Source organism: Onychostruthus taczanowskii, unplaced genomic scaffold, assembly GCF_017590055.1.
Source record: "Onychostruthus taczanowskii isolate IOZ18803 unplaced genomic scaffold, ASM1759005v1 scaffold90, whole genome shotgun sequence".
Taxonomy (NCBI): domain Eukaryota; kingdom Metazoa; phylum Chordata; class Aves; order Passeriformes; family Passeridae; genus Onychostruthus; species Onychostruthus taczanowskii.
This window is the reverse complement of record NW_024506994.1, coordinates 3,391,276-3,417,973: the sequence shown is the minus strand read 5'-3', so window position 1 is coordinate 3,417,973 and position 26,698 is coordinate 3,391,276. Positions and strand designations below refer to the sequence as shown.

General features: G+C 41.8%; 1 protein-coding gene across 1 annotated transcript in view; it reads left to right on the top strand.

Moving 5' to 3' along the window:
• Nucleotides 1–26,698, top strand: part of MSRA (methionine sulfoxide reductase A) — a 230,508-nt gene that overhangs the window by 103,847 nt on the left and 99,963 nt on the right. The window contains exon 3 of the mRNA XM_041426134.1: nt 2,506–2,625. Within this exon, the coding sequence (XP_041282068.1) occupies nt 2,506–2,625 (120 nt within the window). The remainder of the gene's footprint in view (nt 1–2,505; nt 2,626–26,698) is intronic.

Sequence of the window (26,698 nt, the reverse complement as noted above, 5' to 3'; positions counted from 1 at the left end):
AGGGATCAGCTGGAAGAGGGGAAAATGGAGGAGTCCTTGATGGGGACACAGGTCACTTGTGAAATCCACAAAACAGGTTGGAAAAGCCCTCCAAAATCAAGTCCAGCCATCCCCCAGCACTGCCAAGGCCACCACTGAGCATGTCCCCAAGTGCCATCTCCACAGGGCCTTTAAATCCCACCAGGGATGAGGACTCACCACTGGCCTGGAAAGAGGGGTCAGAGGTGATTATCAATAAGAGAATCCCAAATAATAGTTATTGATCAGGTCATTGGCCACAGCCCTGATGATCAGGGATTTCAACAGCAACCTCAGGGATTTATTGAGCGTTAAAATCCCTGAAATAAAACACTAAGCATTTCTGCTTTGTATTTCAAGCTGGGCCTGTGTCTGAGCTCAAACCTGAGTTTGGGTTGTCTTCTACTGAGCATTAAAATCCCTGAAATAAAACACTAAGAATGAGCATTTCTGCTTTGTATTTCAACCTGGGCCTGTGTCTGAGCTCAAACCTGAGTTTGGGTTGTCTTCTGAATCTTGGGTTGCTCATTCACACTCAGGTGCTGGCCTAGGAATAGGATGTGGAGGAAAACGTGGATCTGTCCCATTCCTTGGCATGGATGAGGTTGGCCTCCTTGGCCTCCCCTCAGCATGTTTGCCCAGACAGTGGTAATTTGATAAATTGCCTCCTGTGAGAGCCTCAGCCTCACCTGCTGTGGGCACAGCTGGGATTTTAGGCAGCTGGAGCTCAAACTTCCCTTGGAATATTAAAGATGCAAAGCACTGAAGTATTAGAGTTGGGCAGGAGTTTATTTTCCATGTGTCTCATGCAGATCCAGACTTGGGATCTAAGGAACAACGCCCAAAAGAAGTTAAATCACCCCTTGGAAGCAGTTTCATACAGCCTTGGTGTGCCCAATTCCATGGGAGCTCCAATGGGTCCTCTGCTCTGGAGACAGGCTGGGAGAGCTGGGGCTGTTCACCTGGAGAAGAGAAGGATCCAGGGAGAGCTCAGAGCCCCTTCCAGAGCCTAAAGGGGCTCCAGGAGAGCTGGAGAGGGACTGGGGACAAGGGATGGAGAGACAGGACACAGGGAATGGCTTCCCACTGCCAGAGGGCAGGGATGGATGGGATAATGGGAAGGAATTGTTCTCTGTGAGAGTGGTGAGGCCCTGGAATGGAATTCCTAGAACAGCTGTGGCTGCTCCTGGATTCCTGGAAGTGTCCAAGGCCAGTCTGGATGGGTTTTGGAGTCACCAGCCTGATTTAGGTGAGGAAACCAAGTCCAAGAGTTGTAGTTATCTCTGTAATCAAGGAATAACAACTGCATTTTCATCACCAATTTATGTCTTCTACAGGAATTGCCCTCAGGAGGTTCCTGCCTCTCCCAGGATCTCCAGGAGCAGCCTTAGCTCTTAATTCCTGCAGCTTGCTTAAGCACCTGAATTAGAAGTAGAATTCCCAGTTCTGTACTTTTTGGTGCATTAAAACATAAATTTGAAGGTAATCTCTGTAGGTTCAAAGAAAGAACATTGTGAGCCATCAATGTTGAAGAAGGGGTTGCTCTGCTCTTCTAGTTGTGCTTTGAAAGATAATTTCTGTGACTTTTTACCCTGTCATATCTGCAGAGTTACCTGGAGAAAACTCTCATGGATCACTGATTTCTGTGGATATAGAAATAGTGTATTTAATGTTTATTTTTACTGCCTTTATTTCAACTGTTTTAGAAAGGGAATAACAACAGGATGTTACCATTGAAAAGGAAAATTCATTGCTCCAGCCTGACAATACTGGAATCTCCATGACACTCTAAATAAATAATTTAATAAATAAGGAAATTTATTTAACTAAGCCATCAGACAATTGTCAGTGTTGGTTGTGCTTGTTCTTTAATTCCTTTAACCAGAAGAGGTTTTAATTTACACACTTAAACAGTCTTATGTCCTTTGATAATTGGCCATGGGGGCGAATGACTACAAAAATCTTGTCTGAACATCAAATATCTCTGTGCATAAATTGCTAAGCTGAAGCATTTTTCCCTTTTTATAACATATAATATAATATAATCCATTATTGCTTCCACCTCTGCCTGAAAGCAGAAAATTAAATAACTCTTTGCCATTAATACAAATTATTGTGTTTTGACAGCTTCCTAATAATTTCAGGTAAAAATGGTGCTGCACAAACAGCACAATTGCCTTATAAGAAACTATTTTTTGGTGTGTGCATGAGATTTCTCCTTGTTTGGGCCTTCAAACCCTTTCAAGGTTTGCCCTCTGTGATAAATTGATATTCAGAAGCATAAATCAAGCTGAGTTTGAGTCGTGCTCTGATGGAGAATGGATTTCTCTTTATAGTTTCCCTATAAATAAACTTGGACAACACTTGACCAGCAGGTGCTGCCTATAGATGTTCCTTCCATGACGCCCTGTATCAATTAATATGCAAATGAGTGACTGAGCATTGGCAGATTTTGACCTCTCAATGTGTATTTTGTGCCTTCTTCAGGCATGGGCTGTTTCTGGGGAGCCGAGAGGAAGTTCTGGAGGCAGAAAGGAGTCTATTCCACTCAAGTAGGTTATGCAGGAGGACATACCCCAAACCCTACCTACAAGGAGGTGTGCTCAGGTGAGTCTTTTCTTTTTGGTTTTTAAGGATCAGGAGTGGACTCCTGAATTATGAATGACAAAACAGAGTGAAATGAGTGACTGCAGTGGCTAAGGAGATTTGGGCTTGGCTTGACATCCTAAACTGTACTGAAATCTATGGATGCCCATCCCATTGCTGTCTCCTAATAATTAATGAGTCAGGGTATGAACAAATATTCTGTTCTGATTAATAATCTGTTAATTCTTCACACAGTTCTGTGTGCAGCATCCTGTCATTTCCCGGCCAAACCCTTGCATTTATCTTTCACTCTACACTTCAAAACTCCAGTGCAGTTTCTTTCTGAGATCTGAACCACAGAACCCCTGGCAGCCAACTAATGCTGCTGGTGGAGAAAATCCTGGCTTTCCTGGACACCCTTGGAAGTTTTCCTTTGGTTTATTTTCTTGTTAACATTTTTATGCCAAATACTGACACTGGGGCTTGTTCTTAGTGACAAACTCTCACACGGGTTTCATGGAAAGGGTGTGAAAAGTGACACGAACAAATAATGGGCACTTGAAGCCCTGTGCAGAGGTGGTGCAAGGCAGCCAAAAAGGCAGAAACTTGCTGGAAATTGTGAAAAGTGGGAAAGGGGATGATTTGAGGTGGAATGGAATGGAATGGAAATAAAAATGGAAAAGGAAAGGAAAGGAAAGGAAAGGGGAAAAGAAAAAAGAAAAAAGAAAAAAGAGAAAAGAAAAAAGAGAAAAGAAAAAAGAAAATAGAAAAAAGAAAAAAGAAAAAAAAAGAAAAAAGAAAAGGAAAGGAAAGGGAAAATGAAAGGAAAGGGAAAGGGAATTAAATTTGAATAGAATGGAAAATTATTTTCCTGTTTTATGGGAGAAAGGAAGGGAAATTAAATTTGATTAGAATGGAATGGAAAATTCTTTTTCCATTTTCTGGTGACAGCCATACAGAGGACAATCTGAAAAAGCCTTCTGGAGGGTGTGCAGGATTTGGAGCTATTTTCAGTGCGTTCTCCTAATACATAAATACACCATTTTTGGCCAGCATTAGACAACCCAGGATGTTCATTCAGCACCAAACATCTTTTCATATTTTGCTTACAGATGTTCAGAACAATTCTGTTGCTCTGTATATTCATAAGCTTTTAGAAATCTGCATAGCTCAAGTGGCACTGAAATCAGAAGGGAAGAACTCTGCTGTTGTTATTCATAAACTGGGGATGTACAATTACCATATAAAATACACAGCTAACGATGATTTCCTTAAAAACAGGGTCATTTATAGGCTTGTGGTTCAGGCTGTTCACATGTGAGCAGGTCATTTGGGTTTGCTTTCAGTTGTTTTCTTTGTTTATCTTCAGTGACTGGAATGTAAAGAAAAATAAAACATGTCTGGTTATTATATTATATTAGTTAGAAGGCTGAGAGTCAGTGAATTAAAGCAATTTATAATCTTGTCAATTCTCATCTTTCTGAGGCATTTTCTCTCATGCGCAAATCACAATTTCTAATGGTTAACAATTCAATATAAAAATGTGCCACACAGACTTTGTTTCTGCTCTGAATTATGTAAAATATTTGGCTGTGAAGATGTTTCACATCTCCTAAGCAGAAAATCCATGTTTTTCTGAGGAATACTAGTGCCTCTTGCATAAGGATTACTCTTTTGACTGATTCTTCCATATTGGATTTCCAGTTCTCCTTAAAATGGCTTGGCTTCCAAAGGTCACCTGGAAGGCTTCTAAATAGCTGATGGAAGAGAATGGAGAAAGGGAAAATTAATTTCTTGCTCTGTTACCTCCTGTTCCTGTGGTCAGCTGGTGATTTCCCAAGTTAATTCCAGAAACCCAGAGGAAGGTGGTGGTTGGGATGTTGTTATTTAAGAGTGGAAATGTGTGGGGAAGGTTTGGCTGGGTAATGTGGGGTTAATTTTACATATTTGTGCAAAAACTGTTGATATTAAAAGCAACAGTGGGAAATCTGATGGGAATTTTTCAGGAGCTGTTGATGGCAATAGAGAAAAAAATGTAATATAAGAAAGTTCCAATCTTCTCGGATTTGTCCTTCCCTAAAAATACAGAAGAAAGTCCTGTGACAAACTATCAACTACGTTAATGGAATCCTGGAATCTTGGAATGATTTTGGGTGGGAAGGGACCTTAAAGTTCATCCATTTCCAGCACCTGCCATGGGCAGGGACATCTTCCACTATCCCAGGTTGCTCCAAGCCCTGTCCAACCTGGCCTTGGACACTTCCAGGGATCCAGGGGCAGCCACAGCTTTTCTGGGCAACCTGTGCCAGGGCCTCCCCCACCCTCACAGGGAACAATTCCTTCCTAATATCCCATCTATCCCTGCCCTCTTGTCAGAACCCAGGACACCCCTTTGGGTGCCCTGGGTGACATGTGCCCCTGGCAGGGGGCTCGGGAGTCCTGGCAGGAAGCCAAAGGCACTTGGGATTTCAGTCTTAACCCATGGAGCAAATTACCAACCTTGTATGAAGAATCACAAGTCACAAAAGTTTAAGTAGAGTGATAATGATTAATCACAGGGTGAAAAGTGGAATGTTGGGGATTTTGCTACAGGGGGTTTAGCAGGCAAGATGGAGGGATCTGAGTGTTGTCCTATTCCTCTTCCTTCTTCTTCCTAGCCTCCATCCTCTTGGTGAAGGTGGAACATTTGGATTGGTTTAAAGTAGAAGTAGACAGTCTAACATAGGTGATGGGTTTTGGAAAATTATGATAAATAAAGTACAGGTAATTCATACTATAAAATGTAGACATGAGCCCAAGGGCACACAGTGTGTGCCCTTGACAGACCTGCAGAGCAGACCTCTGCAAGTTTGCGAAAAAATATTTTAGATAATAGACAATAAACAACCTTGTGAACCAGAACCAAATAATTCCCACTCTTTCTTTGACCACTGGGCTGGGTGAAAAGCACTCTCAGGTCATCCCGACAGCAAGAAACCCGAGACCATCTGGCAGTGGGCAGCCATTCCCTGTTTCCTGTCCCTCCATCCCTCATCCCAAGTCCCTCTCCAGCTCTCCTGGAGCCCCTTTAGGCTCTGGAAGGGGCTCTGAGTCTCCTTGGATCCTCCTCTTCCCTAGATGAACCCCTCAGCTCTCCCAGCCTGGCTCCAGAGCAGCAGGGCTGTGAATTTGTGACTCTCCTGATGTTCAGGCATGGCCTTGTATTCCTTGGAGAACCCTTCAGCTGGACACTACGGCACCCTTCCAAAGTGGCTCTGGTTCTCCAAAGTGTTTAAATGTATAATTAAACTACAAATATTCTCTTCCCTTTCTGCAGCTTGTAAAAGGGATCTGAAGGTTTCCATGGACAGGAACTAAGTCCTCAAGATTAAAGTTTCCAAGCAGTAATGAGAGTGGCTCAGAACATTTTCTTTTGTTATTAAATTGCTGTCAAGAGAATAGATTCCTGTTGTGCCTTTGTCTGGTCTTTTTTTAAAAAATCCTTATAAGAACAGGATATAGGAATTTTAATGACTGTGAAGAATCTCAGTGTTCACCATGCCCTTGATCTGTGTGTGCCTTGATAGGACTGGCCAATTGCTCCACCTCTCGCTTTTTTTTCCCCTCTCTGGTTCACCTGTGAGAAAGGAAGGAAAGGTCAGCCAAAGTACAAAATACTGCATCAATCAAAGTTAATGTCATGAACTGTGGGAATTACTGTTTTGTGTATTTTTTGCAGCAATTGAAGAACAGGATTTTGTAGAAAATCTGTAATTTTTGTTAACTAGAACAGTTGGAACAAGTTGTGTCTCTGCAATCATGAGATTATCGTCCTAGGATCCTCCTGGATGTGCATCTAAACCTTGATATGACCTTAGAAACTATAATTTGTCCTCCATTGAATTGCTAAGTCATGAAATAAAATGAATGTAGCAATTTCACTTAAAAAATAATTTGGAAAGGTGATGGCAGATGCTGCTGTAACGATAAAACCTTGGCAACAAGAACCCAACAGATGCACTGAATTTCACTTACCTGCTCCTCTGCAGCTCTACCTCCAAATTTTCAAAGCTGACACTACTGACATGTTTTTTTTCAGCAGAGAAGTTAACCAAGAAAACTTAAAATCCAATATACAGGAATGGAGTCTGTAGATTTGTCATTTAAAAATGAAAAGCAGAATAAATACATATTTTTCATGGTAAAGAAATGGTAAATAAATTTGCCATTGCCTGAAAAACAGAAAGCTCCTTGTCCACAAGGGATGGCAGCAGCTCTGCTGAGGGAGCTCTGCTCCATCTGTAATCAAGGCTGAGTTCACTTTTCCATCTCAGAATTTGACTTCTCAGGGTTAATGTCTTGTCTGGTTCAGGCTTGAAGAAACCTAAGTGATATTTATTATTTAGATACCTGATTGTGCCTCGTAGCAAATTTAAAATCCTAATAGCCTCACTGCTGTCCTCTGCTCCTTTCATCTATTTATCCCAGCATTGCCCACAATCACAGGCTTGGGTTGTAGCAGCAATATAAATACCAAATATATTATTTATTATTAACAACTTTATTTGAATTGTATTCCACTGAGATGTGTTGTTTCCATCTTTGCCGTCTCCTGCTTTATTAAAGATATATATAAGATGAAAATGTGGGAGCCCCAGAGGTTGAAAGAGCCATTACAGAGCAAGTCAAAGACAAAATCTTCTGACCTGGAGCCTACAGGAAGCTCCCAAAGGTGCTTCATTTTCACAGGAGACTCCATGCAGGATTGGGCTGAGATGTTCCCCCTGTCACAGGGCCTGAAAACAGAAGATGCAGCATGGAGCTGCTTCTTTTTAAGTATCAGAACACGTTGTGTTTGTGAAAATGCTGTTACCAAAATGCTCAGTGCTGTTGTTGTGGCCGGTGGGGCGGTTTCCTACTTTTTGTTCTTTTTGGGTTTTTCCTGCTGTGGAGACCTTGTAAAGAAAAAAGAAATAAGCTACAAAGGCAGTTAGTCTGTGCTCAAACTGTGCTCCCAGAACTGGTGGTTACTACAGGAGGTAGATATTGGGAATAAAGCCTTCCTTCTGAGGGTGGTGAGGCCCTGGCACAGAGTGCCCAGAGAAGCTGTGGCTACCCCTGGATCCCTGGAAGTGTCCAAGGCCAGGTTGGATGGGGCTTGGAGCAATATTTCCCATGGCAGGGGAGGTGGAAAGTGATGAATTTTAAGATCTCTTCCAGCCCAAACCACTGTCTATGAAACCAGGGAGAAGCTGCAGCTCTAGGGAGAGAATTAAAGCAGATGATGGAACATCTTGGTATTTTTCCTGCTTTTCTTGTTTATTGTGGTTGTGTTCCTGTTCTTTTGCTGCTCCTGCTGCTCATTCTCCCAGGTGAAATCTTCCTTCCGTTCAGGTACAGGACTGAAATGCTGTGGTGTCAGTGTGGATATGTCTGATAATGTATTTTTCCTGAAACTGGGAGAGCATTGCAATTACTCTGTGCAAACATCACTCCCTCTGACTTGCTTGTTTTATGGAACATCTTCCTGTGCTGGCATAGAAAAGTTTAGAAATTAACTCTTGTCTCATAGAGATAATTAAGATTTTGAATAATTCTGCAAGTGACCTGCACAGCTTCTAGGTGTTGGATGAATAATGAAATTATCAAACCACAGGAGTTTAACTTCTATTTGCTCAGCTGTGCCCAGGCTGTTGTAGTTCAGCTTTTAATAAGTAAATTTTGATAGTGAAGTTGTGCTCTGTCTCACCTCTGCAGACACTCAGACTTTTACCTGAGCTTCCTCCAGGTGAGGAGAATTTAGTCCATGAGGAAGACAAGAACTCCAACCAGTGAAAGGAAAGGCAAAACCTTTGGATCCTCATGGCTCTCACGCACTGCAGGAGCAACAATCTAAAGGATATTTGGAGAAGGAATTTGGGGAAAGCCAGAGCTCAGGGGTGTTCCTGGATTCCGTTAAGGATTTGTTGTGGGCTAAGATTTGAGCTCATCCATTGTAGGTGAATTCTTTGCAGAGAGACAAAAGAGGCAAAAGCCTTTCAGAAGCTTTGGTGAACTAAAAAAGGGCAAATTGTGGAGCTGGGATTAGAGAAGCTCTAGGATGGCACCTGCAAACTTCTGGATGAAACATCAAAACCTATTGCAAAGTAGAATCCATCCCTTTGTATATTTCAGGTTGGAAGCCCTGGGTGTAAGCAATGGGAAAGACTCATCCAATTTTTATTTGAGCCAGAACGACAGAAATTCCACCATTTCCATCTGTGGGCAACTTCCCCACAATAATAGGGTGCAACCCCCCTCCTAAATGATTTGTAAGACTCAGTTAGTTCTTTTTAACACTGCAGCAGAGATCTTTGCCTGCAGAGCCCCAGGGATAACCCACAAGGCACCCAAAATGCTTCTTACAAAAGATAATTGAGGTACAGCTGAGGCTCCTGCTGGTTTTTGCTCATTGACTTCAAAACCCTTCCCAAAAATTATGTCTTCCTGTCTGGGATCTGGCTGCTCGTACAACAGGGGCAGGAGGGAAGATGGATCACTCTTCTTCTGACCCCAGGATCTTTAATAGAATACCATGGCCATTGATGGGATAACTGGGTCACTCAAAGGCTTATTTTGCCCTTCACTCAGGAACCAAATCCCCTTTTTATTTAAGCTGCTTTTCTGGAAATTCCTTGGGTATAGAATCTCAGAAAAGGAATAAAAGAAGGGAGAATATTGGGCTGTTGGGAATGTATCTGCTGTGCTGATTCACACCAAGGGTGCAGCTGATCTAAGAATCTACTGCAGCAGAAATCAGCATGACTTGGGCTGGATGGGGCTTGGAACGACCTGGGCTAGGGAGCAGCATCAACCTGGGTCAACTTTAGGGTCCCTTCCCACCCAAACCAGACCAAGTCCTGCCTTCATTTACCTCCAGCTTCCAGGTATTAATGATTTAGTCTTTAATCATCACTGATGACCTTTTCCATATTAATTTGTTTATCCACCTCTTTATTACGATTTTATTCCTGGCATTCACAAACAGGAGGGGAAATTGGGGGTTCATTAACTCCAGTGCTGAACCCGTGCAGGAAGTTTCAAAGGGAACTTGTTAAAGGATATTTTGCTAAAGGTTAATTCTTGGCAGCTACAAATCAACATGTCTGGAAATTACGTAATTATTCTGAGGAGGAAGTAAAAATTTCCTTTACTGATAGTCTTCCCTTATTTATGAGTATTCAATAGTGATGTTCTGTACCTTTGTACCATCAGTAGCGCTCAGAGCAATAGGTGAGCTGGGAAAAACAAGATAATGGGGGAAAAAAAAGACAGGTCTGCCACAGGAGGTCTGAAAAGATCACTTATGCACAAGGCTGCTGTCAGGACACGTTTTTTCTTACCTGATAGTTCAAATAGTTGCTGTTATTCATCTACTCAGGATTAAAATTGTGATGTGAACTGTGGCCACCAGCACTAGAACAGTTTGGTGCATTGGTGAAAATGATTTATCAACAAGCTCATTGTTGTTATGGCAGCCAGTGGTGTCCCTTACTTTTTGTATTTCTTGTATTTCTTGTACTCCTTGTACTCCTTGTACTGAAGTACTTCTTGTTTTTGCTCTGGAGACACTTGTAAAGTAAAAAAAATAAGCTACAAAGCCACTTACTGAGTCTACCAAACTGTGATTCTGGAATTAGGGAGGGACCTTAAGTTCCTGCAGCACTCAGAGCAAACCTGATTTTTATGTGGATGAGGTCACCTCAGGCTGGTCACTTTGTCCACATCTCCAGGCTGATCTTAAATTTGTCCTTCCAAAGGAGGAGAAGCTGCCTGCCTTGGATAGAGTCCTCTTGGAGCTCTTAAAAATCAGCTAAAGGATTGTCCTGTTTGTCTTCCAAAGCAGCTTCTTCGTTAAAAGCAAAAGGAATCCACAGAAGTACCTGAAGGGAGCCTACAAGGAAGATGGAGAGGGAATTTTTTACAAGAGCCTGGAGGAGCAGGACAAGGGGGAATGGGTTTCCAGTGGCAGAGTAGCTTTAGATGGGATACTGGGAAGAAATTCTTCCCTGTGAGAGTGCTGGGCAGCTGGGATGGAATTCCCAGAGAAGCTGTGGCTGCCCCTGGATCCTTGGCAGTGTCCAAGGCCAGGCTGGACAGGGTTTGGAGCAACCTGGGATGGGGAAAGGTGTCCTTATCCATAGCAGGGAGTGGGACTTTTAAGGTGCCTTCCAACCCAAACCATTCTAATTCCATGGTTCTACATAGCCAGGACTCCTCCTAGACTTGTGCTTAGCAAGGAATATTTTGCTCTGAGAAGCTCAGGGCACACTTTGCCCTGCCCTGCTCTTGTTTCCAATCCTTCTGATGTGCGTTGTCTGTATTGACATTCCCAACCACCCCTTTTAAATCCATGGATCCTAGGAATGCCCTGCCTGGGAAGAATCAAGAAGGAATCATGAGGTTTCTCTGCCTGGAGACATTTCTGTGCCTGTTACTGAGCCCAGAAAAGCTTTGTGGCAGTGGCAGTGTCTGTGTTCCCACACTTGCCCACAGTGTATCCACACACATCAAATGTTCCTGGGAAAACAAACCCAAATCCCAACATTTGTCCAACTGCAGTTTTTCGTCGACTCCTTCCCCTCTCAGTTTAATCCAGTGTTTACTCAGTCAAGCGATTCAATTAGAGGCTGTTTTTATTTTCTTTCTGAAGAGTGAAGAATGTTAATTGTAGCTGAAATGCCTTCGAGTGATTCTCTCCTAATGTCACATTTCCATAAAATCTAGGAAAGCTTTGCTTTCTGCAAAGAGAGTGCAGCAGCAGAACAAAAATGCTAAAAAAGTGGGTTTAATGTTCTGAATGCTGGACTTGGTGTGGACTGGGACCTTGGTGGGGAAAGCAGAGGAAAAAAAGAAGGTCCTTTTCTCCCAAAGTGTTGTGTTAGACTGAGAGAAAAGACAGCAGATTGTGCAGACAGTTGGAGATATCAAGGCTTAGGAGAATTAAAATTAATATGAAAAGCCATGATCTCAGTGTGTAGAGAAATGTCACTGCCTGGGTTGGAGTAGAGAGGAAGGAAATGGAAAACAGCTTTAATTCTGCTGTCCTTGGGTTCCCAGGCTGTTACTGGGGCTTAATTGGAGCATGATATGGATGGGGTTGGTCCTTCCTCTCAGGGATCTTGTGAGCCATGAAAAATAGAGCTGCATTCCTGTTCCTGGTACTTTTTGGGCTCCATTCCTGGAATCAATAAAGTTGGAAAAGCTGGAAAATTTGGAAAAAAATCAGATTATCATAGAGTCCAACCATCAAGCAGCACCAACACCAAACCATGTCCCCAAGTGCCACATCCATACGTTGTTTGGACACTCCAGGGATGGTCACTCCACCCCTGCCCTGGGCAGCCTGAGCCAGTGTGTGATAACCCTTTCCATAAAGAAGTTGTTCCTAATATCCAGCCCAGACCTCCCTGAGGCAGCTTGAGGCTGTTTTGTCTCATCAGAAGAGTCTGACACCACCTCCCTGCATCCTCCTGTCAGCATGTTGTAGAAAGCAAAAAGGTGATCCGTGACGTGGGATTAAGGAGATCCTGATTTATCCTGGCCACAAATTTGCTTTATTCATCCTGAGATGTGACAGGTACCATGGGCTAAACTGAAAGTCACATTGTTTACTTGTTTTTTTTTTTTTTTTTTTTTTTTTTTTTTTTTTTTTTTTTTTTTGTGTTATAATGGCTTAGATTTTTATTTGGAAAGGACACAGGGCAAATCATGTCATTCCCTCTGCTGAATGCTGTGAAAATTCTTTGTACCAAGTCAAATGTCCAAGTCAAATGGAACACCATTATAGCACACTTATCATCTGCTAAAAAAGTAATAAATTGGGTCAAACTGATCCTAGATATAATTCTGCTGATGGTAATGGTGTTACATCAGGAAGAAATTTTTCTCGGCCTGTTAATAGGATGATAAGATAAAAATGTGGCTACCAAGGAGCAAACAGACCTTGGAAAAAGAAGTTCCACTCTCACTGATCCTGCCCAGTTTCTGCAATGTTTTGAAGCTACAAAGCATTGCAAGAGTGCTAAATATTGATATTTTGGCTATTATTATTATCTGAATGGGCTGGTGATGGTGGGGGAGGTGGTCAGGATTCTATTCCATCCTTTTCCTTTGAAAGTTTTGGCTCCAACAGAGCTGACCCTGAACCAGTGGTAGGTGCAGATGGGACCATTATTTTTCACCGCTTCATTTATTTTGTTTTAACAAATGGTTTCATTTTCTCTCCTGCCTCGTTGCTCTGTGTTCAGGGCCAGTTCAACCCTTCTGCAGGTGTTCAGAGGTGTTCAAAGACAGGAGCAATGTGTAATGAGCTCTCCCTCATGTCCCAGCTGCCTTTGTGAGCTGGTCAGAAGTCTTTAGGTGAAGCTAAAATTAAATGGAAAAGTGTAGGCTGGGATCTGGTGTCTTTAGTCTGAGCTGAATTTAGGCTGGGAAGCAAAAGGAAAGTAGGATCCAGTTTGCATTAAGTAGGTCAGATTTTGGGTGGAGAGAGGACCTTCTTCCTCCTCCTGAATGTGCAGCAACACGTAATCAAAGGGGGAAATGGAATCCATATCCAAATAATCCAAATAATGCAAAATGTGGAAATAGAAGCAAACAAGATGAGATTCTTGCACAGGGAAAAGCAGAGATTTGGCTTCCCATAGTGTACCTGGCATGAAGCTGCTGCCAGGTGCATCAGCCCAGATGTTAACTCTGGGAATGAATTCCAGGACCTTTCCTTTCTGTCTCTTCTTCTTCTCCCTGCCCAGATTGCCCCAGGCAGTTGAAGAAAACAAGATTCCCACATGACTCCTGGTGTCCAGAGAAGGGAATGGAGCTGGAGAAGGGGCTGGAGCACAAGGAGGGGCTGAGGGAGCTGGGAAAGGGGCTCAGCCTGGAGAAAAGGAGGCTCAGGGGGGACCTTGTGGCTCTGCACAACTCCTGACAGGAGGGGACAGCCAGGGGGGGTCGGGCTGTGCTCCCAGGGAACAGGGACAGGAGGAGAGGGAACAGCCTCAAGCTGTGCCAGGGAAGTTTCAGGATGATAATTAGGAAAAGTTTTCATGAAAAGGGTGGTGGTCAAACATTGGAAGGGGCTGCCAAGGGCAGTGGTGGAGTCCCCATTCATGCAGGGATTTAAAGGCTGTGTGGATGTGGCACTTGGGGACATGGATGAGTGGTGGCCTTGGCAGTGCTGGGGAACACTTGGACTTGATGATCTCAAAGGGGCTTTTCCCACCCTGATGATTTTATAATTTTATAATCTCTCACTCTTGTCTCAGCAGTGGCCTGGCTTTACCAGGACACGGGAGGAATGTGCTTCCTGAACATTTCCCCAAAACCTGGAGTTAGGAGACTTTCAACAGAATTGTCTCTTATTTTGAGAGTCCTTTGGGATCCAGATTCCAAATGTCCTGGGCAGGTGTTTGAACCAAGGGCTGTCACACCAAAATTCGGCAATATTTTTCTACCAGCTCCCACAGTTCCAGATCTAATTAACTAGGAAGAGCAAAATACTTTTCCTGGTCTTTCCCAAAAAATTTACAGACTCCAACCCAAAGTCTCCAAAGATTAGCTGTATCTTTCTTATACAGCAGTTGAGATTTATGGAACTTTGCATAATAAAGAGAATCATTTCTATGGCCTGCTTGAGGGATGACTATTTCAGGCAGCTCTGGAAAATAAAATAATGAATTAAAAATGGCTCAGCTTTGCAGCAGAACTGCATTTGTTTCTCCTGCTTTTCTGCCAGGCAGTTTTGATCCACCGAAGTGCAGGAATAATCAGTGCCACAGCAGACATGGAAGGCAAATCCTGCAGACCAACTGAGTGGAAAGCCAAGTGTCTCCCTGCATATTCATCTATTTATCACCTCTGATTCTCCTCTAATTCCTTTATTTTCCATATGATAATAGACTTTTCTCCATGCACACCCATTGTTCCCATGAAACAGGATTTGTCTGCACGCGAGATGTTCATATAACGTGTGAGGGCAGAATTCATCAAAACAATTGAGCTGTGAGCAGAGATCTCACTGAGTTGCTTTTTGCCTCCTTTATTCCCATCTTTTCTGCATTTGAATTGTTAAACAGGAGCTCTGCTGCAGTGTCAAAGAGTGCCTTACAAAAGCTGTTGCCATAGAATTACACCTAGAAATGAGTTCTTTATAAATCAGCGGCACGACAAGTGGTTATTTATTTGTACTCAGGTCTATTTAACAGCTCTTCATCACAAGAATGGCCCAGAGTCTGAGGAACAACTTATCCATTACAGCTCCCGCTCCCAGTGTATTCCATAAAGAGAAGATACAACTTTTCACACATTTTCAAAGAGTTCTCAGAAAATAACTCTCTCTTTTCTCACCTCTTCCAGGAATCCTGAACTTCCCCTGTGCTTGTCCAACAGCACAACCTCCTTGGGATCCCAGAATGGTTTGGATGGGAAGTGACCTTAAATCTCATCCAGTCCCACCCCTGCTGTGGGCAGGGACACCTCCCACTATCCAAGCCTTGTCCAGCCTGGCCTTGGACACTTCCAGGGATTCAGGGGCAGACACAGCTGCTCTGGGAATTCCATTCCAGGGCCTCACCACCCTCACAGCCAGGAATTCCTTCCCAATATCCCAATATCCCATCCCTGCCCTCTGGCAGTGGGAAGCCATTCCCTGTGTCCTGTCCCTCCATCCCATGTCCCCAGTCCCTCTCCAGCTCTCCTGGAGCCCCTTTAGGCCCTGGAAGGGGCTCTGAGCTCTCCCTGGATCCTGCTCTTCTCCAGGTGAGCACCCCCAGCTCTCCCAGCCTGGCTCCAGCCCTTGGAGCACCTTTGTGGATTCCTCTGGACTCTCTCCAGCATCTCCACATGCTCCTGCTGTTGGTCCAGGCCTGGAGGCAGCTCTGCAGGTGGGGTCTCACCTGAGCAGGGCAGAGGGGCAGAATCCTCCTCTCCCCTGCTGGTCCTAAAACCCCTTTTGAAACCCTGGCAATGGAGCTTCTCCCTGGCTCCAGCCAAAGCCATTCCCATTCCATTCCGAGGGCAGCACAGGTGTCTCAGGGGATGTGCTGGGATCTCTTTTCCTCCCCTTTGCTGCTCCTGCCTCTCTCGCGTTCCTCAGCAGCGGTTCCCTGCTGGAATTTGCCTGGCAGGCCTTCGGAGCAGGATGGGAGGAGGAGCAGGGGCAGCTGGGCTGTTACAGATGCAGCTCCTTCCCCTTTATTCCTGGCTCCAAGGCTGACTTGGGTGACCTTCAGCTCTTCCTGCCATTGTCCTCACTCATGAAAAAGGGAGATAGTTTATCTTATCTTCTGAGGGGCTTTGAAATCCATGGATATATGGATTTTTCTGGGACTGAGTGTTGGAGGAAAGCACAGGCAGCAAGGTGAACTCAGAAGTTGTTCTTTATCTGCTGGAGTCATAGAGAATTTTAGCTGATACATTTTGATGTTTATACATCTAAATTATTTTATTCAGCTGAAAAGGAACTATAGATCCAAATATTTTGCTTAATTTTAATCTCTGTTTTAAAGTTCTGTTTCCTCTCAGGTCCTGTAAGATAAAGTAGATGCTTCAGTGTGTAATATAAAATCTTTTTTGAGCACCTTATAATTGTCCACATTTTGCAATATTTAATATTTCAAACTACATTCAATGTCTGCCCCCCAAACTGCTCTGTATATTTAACTCAAACATTATTTTAATTGAAATTAAAGGTTTCAGACAGATCTTTACAGCTCTGCAGGATGTGACTTTCTAGCAACATTCATTCCTTACATATGGAGTGAATATTCACTAAGTTCATTGGATTTACTTTTAATTTCTAATCAAGTTACTGACAAAATATCTGCTCCTGAAGCTTTTGTAATTTTAATATTAAATATAATAAAAATGTAATAGCAAAGATAATGTTAGTTTTAATATTAAAATGTAGATGGACTGTACCATGTTGCCTCCTTCACTGACAACTTTCTATGAAGACTGGGTTTTAAAACTCATTGTCCTACAGAAATATTCTGAAAACATTTTAAACCAATTCTCCAATGAAGGTTTTTATTCCCCCTAGAAGTATTTAAATTTTTTTTTTTTAAATCTGAGTTGAATGCAGCAGCATTTCAGTGCTACAAGCCAAGGCAAGTCTAATTTCATTGCAAAATTCCTCCATTTACAGAACCAAGGCAAGTCTAATTTCATTGCAAAATTCCTCCATTTACAGAACCAAAATAATAATAATAATAATAAAATACACTCGGCGAGGGGGAAAAAAAATCCCAAAGCCAGAAATTTCTGCTTTTGCAAGGATAGTGTTGATGGTGGTGCCATTCCCTTTGAAATAATTCCTCCCTAATTGGTATCCCAATGTAATGGGTAAGTGAACATATTTCACAGCAGCAGCTGTTGGATGTTCAATGACTGGAAAATACGGCGCTGGTGAAGTGTGTGGAGTGCTCATCCCATCAGGAGGAGTAAGTTAATCATACACAATTCACTGAGCACTGGAGCTGCATTTGCAGAGCAGGGGCTGCCTTTTAATTGTCGCGGGCCCTTTTTCAATATCTTGCAGGATCTTTTGTCTCAGCCGTAGCAGTTTTGGTTGCATCCCTAAAACTGTCAGTCTTCCTTAATTTTGCAAGGGCCTAACAATTCCTCCTTCACAATGCAGCTTAAATTGGACCAGATGCTGCATCAATAGAGCAGTCTGCCCATCTCAGAGGCATTAAGCCCAAAATTATTTAGAAAATTGAAGCCTTTAACATACTCTGGATTAATGTGATTAAGTAGAGCTTGCTTTGATTCATAGCCATCTATTCCTTTATTAATAGCCATTTCATCAACAGGAGCAGCACATATGGGGACAAGATGACTGAAAGTTAAATTGATTGCTGGAAGCCTGGAAGAAAAGCATTTAATGTTTCAATAATAACTGATGTAAGACTTCACTGCGGGGCATTTTGGATAGATTTAGACCAGCTTATAAGCACAGTATTTATTAGTATCTTTTAATTTTTATTATAAGCTTGCTAAATGCAAGTTGGTGGGGTTTCTATTGTATTATTTTTATTTTTAATCCCATCTTTAACTCTGAAGATTTGTAAAGGAGAGTCTCTCATGTGACTGATAACAGCTGGGCCAGGCCATAGCGGAGTTGGGACTTCTGGAAGGCTTAGGAGGAGATAAAATATAAGAGGGGATAATTTGTTATGACTATTTGCACACATCCATTTCTGATCCTAGGGCCATTCCATGTGCTGAAGGAGCGTGTGAGAGCTCTTGTATGACCCATAATACAGGGGGACCATCCCTCACACACTTACACCCCATTTGTGGGGAGGGTTCATATTTGTCCTGCCTTATTTCCCAACTCAGGAATTACATCCATGCAGATTTATATGTGGAATCATAATAAAAATATTTAAAAAATTATAAAAATATAAAAAGTAAAATAAAAACAAAAAAAAAGTTGAATAGAATGACAGAATCCTAGAATACCACAATGGACTTTAAAGCTCATCCCATTCCACCTCCTGCCATGGGCAGGGATGCCTCCCACTATCCCAGACTGCTCCAAGCCCTGTCCAACCTGGCCTTGGACACTGTGTAGGGAGAGAGGCATTTACAGGATGATCCAATACCATGGAGTGGCCATTCCAACAACTGACAAATGAAGAGATCTAATCCTAGTACCGGGGACAGCTCCCAGAGTATTTGCAAGTAACATCACTCCTAAATTCTGCTAAAGGTAATTAAGATGCCAGAGTTTCTGGGTGTTCAGACTGGTCTGATGCACCTAAAATAAATCTCTGATTTAAAATGGAGAATTATGAAAGTGAGCTGTGATTTGTGGCCATAATTAGAGTCAAGGAGTAGAATCCTGGAGATAGGGATTGGAGGTCTTTACTCCAAGTTTTCATGGGAAGCAGGACTATCTCCAACACTCTTCAGGCCATCAAGTCAATTCAGGAACAGCTCCAGGGTGGTGGTTACAGAAGGGATGCACTGCAGGATTGTCCTCCTGGTGATAGAGATTCTCCAAATGTCCTGTTTGTGCCTTCCACTTTGTGGGATGGGCTGTTGTCATTTGCTGGGCTGTCTAGCTCTGCTGAGAAAAGAAAATGTGGAGCTGCTGGAATGAATCCAGAGGAGGCCATGGTACTGCTCCAAGGGCTGGAGCCCCTTTGCTCTGGAGCCAGGCTGGGAGAGCGGGGGGTGTTCACCTGGAGAAGAGAAGGATCCAGGGAGAGCTCAGAGCCCCTTCCAGAGCCTAAAGGGGCTCCAGGAGAGCTGGAGAGGAACTTGGGCCATGGGATGGAGGGACAGGACACAGGGAATGGCTTCCCACTGCCAGAGGGCAGGGATGGATGGGATATTGGGAAGGAATTCCTGGCTGTGAGGGTGGTGAGGCCCTGGAATGGAATTCCCAGAGAAGCTGTGTCTGCCCCTGGATCCCTGGAAGTGTCCAAAGCCAGGCTGGACAGGGCTTGGAGCATCCTGGGACAGTGGAAGGTGTTGCTGCCCATGGCAGGAGTTGGAATGAGATAATCTTTATTCTCCCTTCCAACCCATACCCTTCTGTGATTCCATGATATCCTAAGATGATAAGTAATGTCAAGCATTTCTCCCTCAGTGTTGCAAAATTGCATTTTATTCCAGATCGGATTTATGTAACCTCAGCTTTTGGCCACAGGATCTTCCAAGCAGTAAAACCAGAGTTCATTTGAATACGAGGAAAAAAAAAATAAATCTCCAAGGCTTGGTAGCTGTGAGAAAGGAAATTTGTGCCCCTCCTTTTGCCAGAGTTGTTGTTCCTAAATTCCAAGGAGTTCTCCAAGTATTAGGGATGTACAAATCTATAAATGAGAGCACAGTGATCCACATTATTTCCATATATTACTTCTCTGAGTTTTGAGTTTTTAAATAAATTAACAATAGGGCTTTTTTCTCATTGTCTTCTAAATACTCTTGGGGCATCCAAATTGGTTGTTCCTTTTTGGAGGAGTAAATGTCATGGAATACTGATTTAACATGAATTAAAAATCCCTTCTTTGCTTTGCTGAAATGATCCCCTTTAAATGGGAATATAAAAAGGATACAAGTGATCTGTAGTTGCAAACTCCTGATTTGGGGCTGGTTGAACAGAAATAATGCATAATCAAATGCAATGAATGTTCATTAGGCTTAAACTGGAGGGAAATGGTTTTACTGGTCTAATGTGAATGATGATATTTACATTTTAGCAAAAGAAAAAAACCAAAAATACTTTTTGTTTTGTGTGAGCACTGCACTGTTTACTGGAACTAATTTTAATTAATTGTATTAGTGGCTGAAATAAAGGCTGCTCTTATTGGCATATCCCAGCATAATTAATCATGGTAATAATTCATTTTACATGACTTCTTGAGGTTAAGCTTTGCAGAGCCAATCATGTAAATTGAGAATTAATAATGTCTAAAAAGTTGGCCACAAAAAAAAAAAAAAGAAAAAAAAAAGGGAGAAATATCTGTAAAGATGGTTAAAAGGCCAGTGATTGATCTACTCCTCTTTGTTTTTTAAACCTGGTCTCAGACCTGGGTCATGCAGTTGTAGAAGTCTCTCAGCTGGTGTTTGATCTGGTTCTGTGGTTAGTGGGCTTTGTGGAGTGAATTTCTCACAAGTCCTTAAGAAAATTCTTCTCATCACTAAGTGGGGGTTTGTGCTCAGATTCCAGGAATGAGGAATTCTCTCTCCACAGTCAGAAATGGGATATTCTGGAACAGAGCCTCTGATGATGCCGGGCATGGAACAAAATTCTTCTCCCTGCAGGGACCTTTTTGAGGGTGGTTGGGAAAAATAAACTTACAGTCAAGGAACTGAAGCAAAAATGAATTCCCAGGACGATTTTCTGCCTCCGAACTCTTTTGATTAACAGAGTTTTCAGGGGTTTAAATATCTTTTTATCAAGCAGACAACCAATTTTGTAACTTTTTGTGATTTGTGAACTCTCTTTTTTTGCTCTTTGCAGACATTCATACCACACACCCAAGACTGCAAATTCCTGATTTCCCAGTTTCTGACCTTACTCAAATTTTTAATATCTCTACTGGGCAAAATTTTAGCCCCCTCATTCAATAATCTTGCAGGAATATAATTTGAAGAGGGGCAATGAATGTAATTTATAATTAAAAGAAATAGCAGGCTTTCTAAAGCTCTTTGAGGGAAACTACTGTAAATGAAATTATTAAATATAATTTTAATTAATTATGTGTCTTATAGCTGTTCTACATACATAAATTGTCAAAATTTTATCTTTTGAATCTCTTTAATAGTTTCTCCTAAAGACTTTTTCAGCAAATAGTTGCTTAGGTATTTTTAGAACTTTCTAGAATTCTTTTATTAACTTTGATGCACTTAGAAGTATTTGTCTAGTGCAAATTAATTCTGAATTTTCATCTCAGCTCCCTTTTTGCCCTCTCAGTATTTGTTTGTCATCACAAACTTTGCTCTGTTGCTTTCTCTTTGCACTTTGATGCTCTCTGGTGAAACCAGATTGCCTCTACTGCTTCTTGCAGATTTGTTTTGGGGAAATAAGGAGGGAAACCATGATCCCAGTCTTATTTATGTTTATAATAGAAGTGTCAGAGTAGTTTAATAAAAATCATCTATGAAGGAGAAGCTTTCAGAGTAAATACAAAAATTTATCCTTTTTTTTTGGCATTTTGTCTACAGTTCTCAGGTATTAAGATCTGCACAATTTTTTCTAAGCTCTTTGGTGGTTTCCAGCTTCAGAAAGAGTCAGAATTGTCACATTTCAGAAACCAAACCTTTAATCAGAGTTCTCCTCCACATAATAATCTCTTACTGGATTCACTCTACAGAGACAAAGAGAAACCACAATTTTTGTAGTTTTAACAGAAAATATTAAATATTAGAATATCTTACTCTCATTTCTTGTTTTTTAAATTCCAGATTGGTTATTATTTCCCAACTCTCCATCTTGCTATGAATAGATGTTCCCAGGTATTATATTTACCTCCATTTATCACCTTTCAAAGCTCTTCTCAGTGCATGACATATTCCTCACATTCCTATTATTCTTTGCTTTCCGTTACACTCATTTATTTAAGGAAATTCTTTGTGTTGTGTAACGGTGGCACAGAGGCTTGGCAGCTAAAAGCTGTAAAGTTTTCAGGAAAAAAGTCAATCATGTTTTCTGTTATATTGACATGAAAACAATTCCCTTTATAGATTAAAGCTGGGTTACTAAATCCAGGTATGATGCTTTTGTATTTATTATTGACTTTTAAATCTAAGCTTTTTCTGTACAAGAGCAGACCCCCACTACTGCTTTGGTTGGGGACATTACACCAATTTTTGGCAATAAATCATCTCTTAAAAATTCTTTTCTGAAGATTTGGGTCTTCTGCTCCTGCTGTGTCCTGGGATATCACTCCCTTTCCAGCCAAAAGGGAATTCTTATTTTCCATTGGCCTTCTTCAGAACGAGTCACAGTTGAAGCAAACGGGTAAAACTCAATATTTGGGCTATTGAGGAAGGGTTAAATGGGATTTTGGGAAGGAATTGCTCCCTGTGAGGGTGGCGAGGCCCTGGCACAGGGTGCCCAGAGAAGCTGTGCCTGCCCCTGGATCCCTGGAAGTGTCCAAGGCCAGGTTGGATGGGGCTTGGAGCAACCTGGGATGGTGGAAGGTGTCCCTGCCCATGGCAGGAGTGGAACTGGATGAACTTTAAGGTCCCTTCCCACCCAAACCATTCCATTATTTCCCTAGGAAACTGTTCATTCAGCCCAAAAGATCCAACAGGAACCTAAACCGAGCAGTTCAAGACTGAACTCTGCCCAAACACAGAATCTGAAATTGCCGGTCACTCTATCTTTCTTGTAATGTGATTATTTTAAGCATAAAATCACAGAATGCTTTGGGTTTGAAGGGACCTTAAAACTCATCCAGGGCCACCCCCCTGTTATGGGCAGGGATATCTTCCACTATCCCAGGTTGATCCAAGCCCTGTCCAGCCTGGCCTTGGACACTTCCAGGGATCCAGGAGCAGCCACAGCTTCTCTGGGCTCCAAGCCCCATCCAACGTCCAGGGAGTACCTTTGCATAACCCATTTGCCAGGAATGCAATTTATTGGAATGTAAAGGCTCCATCCATTGAATGTGTCAGTTAAGGGTTAAATTTGGGCTTTAAATGAAAATTTCCTTGATGTGAGAATATGGATTTTTTTTCTATTCCCAGCTCCACAGCTAAAAGATTCTAACTCCAGTATATAAAAATTATATAGAACTTGTAGTTGGGTCAGAGTCTTGCTCATCAACCATGATGAAAAGAAGATAACTCAAAAGTCCCAATTCTTTGCATAGATGAGTTTGGCATAGAAAACCTTCGTTAAAGCCAAATGAACAAAGGAAAGAGGGAAAATTCACTCATATATTCCCAGCCTTTTAGGCTGGTAAGGGCTCCCTGCATTATTTAGTTTGACATTTTTATATTATAGATCATTATGTTTCGTGTTACTGTTTTATCAAGACTTAGCACTTTTTCCTTTAAATTTAGCTGATATTTGACTGAAGTGTCTCTCCCAGAAGGAAATCTGATCTGATTTGAAAATGTCAGGAAATGGAGAGGTGCTTTATAGGACATGGGTTTAGAGGAGCAACCCAAGACAACCCAAGATCCAGTGGTGCAAGTGAGCAAGGACCATTTTCCATATCCATATCTAAAAGCTGTTTTCCATTTGGAATTCCGTGGTTTCCATCCCTACCACTGACTCTTTCCGTTGCTTTCTCAAAGGCCCCTTTTTCATCCCTTTCTCCTTCCATGCTCATCTCCTTGAGTTAAAAACCTCCAGGGGTTTCTTTTGGAAAGGGTAAATTCATCTGGCACTTGGTGGCTGTCACTGAAATGACTTTTCAGGATTTCTTAGTGCCAGGGTTGATCTCACCAGAGCTGTTCCTACAACCTCTTTTCTCTTTGACATCCCAATTCAGGCCCTATTTCCTTTTATTGCAGTCTGGCAATGAAATTCCATGTTTATTTCCACCCTTGCCTTTACTGCAAAGGTTGTTCCCCATTTGCAGGTACCAGGTGTGTCACTTTTTCCCTTCAGCAGAGATTTTACCTCTGAATTCTTTAATACATTTTTGATTGAGTGGCCCCAGCGCAGCAAGAAATGGCTTTGTAGGACCATCCCATCAGCTCCTCATCTGAGTAATCCACAGAATTTATAAATTGAGACTTTATATTTCTTTGGAATTCCTGATGAAGGGTTTTAAGAGCAACAGGCTCTGTAGCAGTCCCTGCAGAGGACAGATAAAGATGCTGCCATTCAAGCCTTGTTCCCTTTGGACAATTTTTTTTTTTTAGAGATGTCATTTAGACAATTCTTAATCCACTTAACATGTGCACTATCGATATGGGGGAGTGTTAATTTTTTAATCAGTCATGAAGTAATAAGTCAAATGCATTAATAAAGCCTAAGTTCCATCCATGCTATTACATCCCACATTTATTACGGCCAGACTTGTAATTTCATGGGAGGATGAAATGGAGTTTGGCTGACAAGACCTTGTATTCCATAGGACCATGGTGTTAATTATGAGCCCATCTTCGACATATTTCCTTCACTTGGCTGAAATTAAACCAGAAAATCTTTTCTAGACGCACATTGCTATAGGGAGTCTAAAATAATCCCCTTTTAAGGGATTATATTGAGCACATTCCAACTGGGAACAGCATCTGGTCCACAGGACCAGGCTATAGGGAGTCTAAAATAATCCCCTTTTAAGGGATTATATTGTGGACATTCAGCCTATAAAAATATAACCTATATCAAGTACAGTGAACAAGGAAAGTTTTGCCACCTCCTTTTTTTCCTACAGGTTTATATAATTCATTTTCTCCTGTTTATCAGCTGTTCAATGGCTGTACAGCCATTTTACAAATAAAACAGTTTATAGCAGTGGTCTTGCTTCCAGATATTCTGTTCAGCAAAACCAATCAATACTCTGTTTATCAAACCCATTTTGCTGCTAAAGAACAGACAGGATTTTAGCAAACAATAGTAAAAATTTTTGCAGCTCTGCCACAGAAATTTTAAATACTTGCAAAAAAACAAACAGGTTCATTTAGTACTTTCGTTTGGCAGATTTTTTGAAAAAAACCTTATTTTTTTGTGAAAACTGCCAATCTCTTTTAATTTCATTCAAGTAGTGTACTGAAAAATATGAGCATTTCTGTGAAAAAAAGTAACAATAACAGCATGTTCAACTCCATTTTTTACTCACGATTTTATTCTCTTGGTTTTGTTCCTAAGGGGTAAAAAATGAAGTGATTCTAGAAGGCACTGGAAAGAGCAGTTCATTGTTTTATCAGCAAATTTTCTTATCTTTATGAATTTTCATTTACTGGGTGATTCACCTGTTGTCTAATAAACCAAATAAAATTTAATAACATTTTCTCTGCAGATGCACCAGAGTGTAGCTGCTGTATGAACTACTTTCTGTAGGTACTAAAAAATACTTGATTTTCTGTGGTCCAGGCAGAAGTTTCAGGAAGTTTCTAGAATTTATGGACAATTTATTTTGATTTAGAACTGCAGGACTGGCTAGCCCATAGTGATAAATTGGCTTCTTGCTGGAGAGGATTGACATGTTTTGATAAAACTGGATAAAAAAAGAGTGTGGATCACACTGAGAAGTTAAAGAATGATATTTTCTAAAGCAGAAATTCACAGTGGTTAATAAACCAAGCATTATCTCCAAGTTCAGTGCTGGTAAAGTCATTAAAGTGGTTTAAAATATAAAGAAGGAGGTAAAATGAATTAGCCACAAGTTAGTGCCAGTGTAGAAGTACAAAATAAGGGTCTGTTCCATTAAATTCTTTCAGTGTTGGGCAGGAATTCAAATAAAAATATTTTAATGGACCCTTATTAAAAATCTATGAATCTGGGATTATTTCCAGTCTTTTTATCCTCATTGATTTGAAGGTAAAAATTTAAAGGGAAGGGGACACCCAAAATGTGCTCTCAGTATTTTAGTGCTGAACTTTTGTTTTGTTTATTTAACAAATAGGAAGGCACTGGAAATTTTGGAAGCAATAACCACGACTTAATAAAAATTCTCAGACTGGTTTGGAAAAAGTGATGCTCAAAAGGCCTTCCCATGACCATTTTTTGGGTATTTCACTTGGGCCGTGACTTTGGATAGCTGAGTTTGGTTTAACCTCCCAAATCAGTGAGTGCTGAAGTTGGTTGTGTTTCTTTGCATTCCACATTGGCATCATGGCCCTGGCACAGGGTGCCCAGAGAAGCTGTGGCTGCCCCTGGATCCCTGGAAGTGTCCAAGGCCAGGCTGGACGGGGCTTGGAGCAACCTGGGATAGTGGAAGGTGTCCTTGCCCATGACAAGGGGTGGGCCTGGATGAGATTTAAGGTCACTTCCCATCCAAACCATTCTGGGATCCCAAGGAGGTTGTGTTGTTGGTGTGACAAGCACAGGGGCAGTTCAGGGATTCCTGGAAGAGGTGAGAAAAGAGAGAGTTATTTTCTGAGAACTCTTTGAAAATGTGTGAGAAGTCATTATCTGCTCTTTATGGAATACACTGGGAGCGGGAGCTGTAATGGATAAGTTGTTCCTCAGACTCTGGGCCATTCTTGTGATGAAGAGCTGTTAAATAGACCTGAGTACAAATAAATGGAACAAAACGATCTTTGTGCTCCCTTCTAACCCAAACTATTGTGGGATTCTGTGATTTACTGGAGTCAGGACCTTATTTCTCAAAAGAGCCAGGTCCTTTTTTTATTGCAGAATCGAGGCAGGAGGGAGTAGTTCTGGAATTTTTGCTCTGTAGAATTTAATTCACCTGAGGCAGGGCCAGGTGGAGGTGAAGCCCACGTGGCTGCTGGGACACTCCCAGGTGAGGAGCTCTCCAGCCAGCTCTAGGAAGCTGCTCCATTTTACTGGAGATAATTAAACACTCCCTGGATGCAGCCAGTTAAAAAGAATGAATTCTCTTCCCTAATCCCTCGGCTTGGGCACTCACCTGGGACATGATTAACAAGGTGAGAGTCTAAATGCTCTTAGGAAGAAAAGGAATTGAAAATGTGTCAC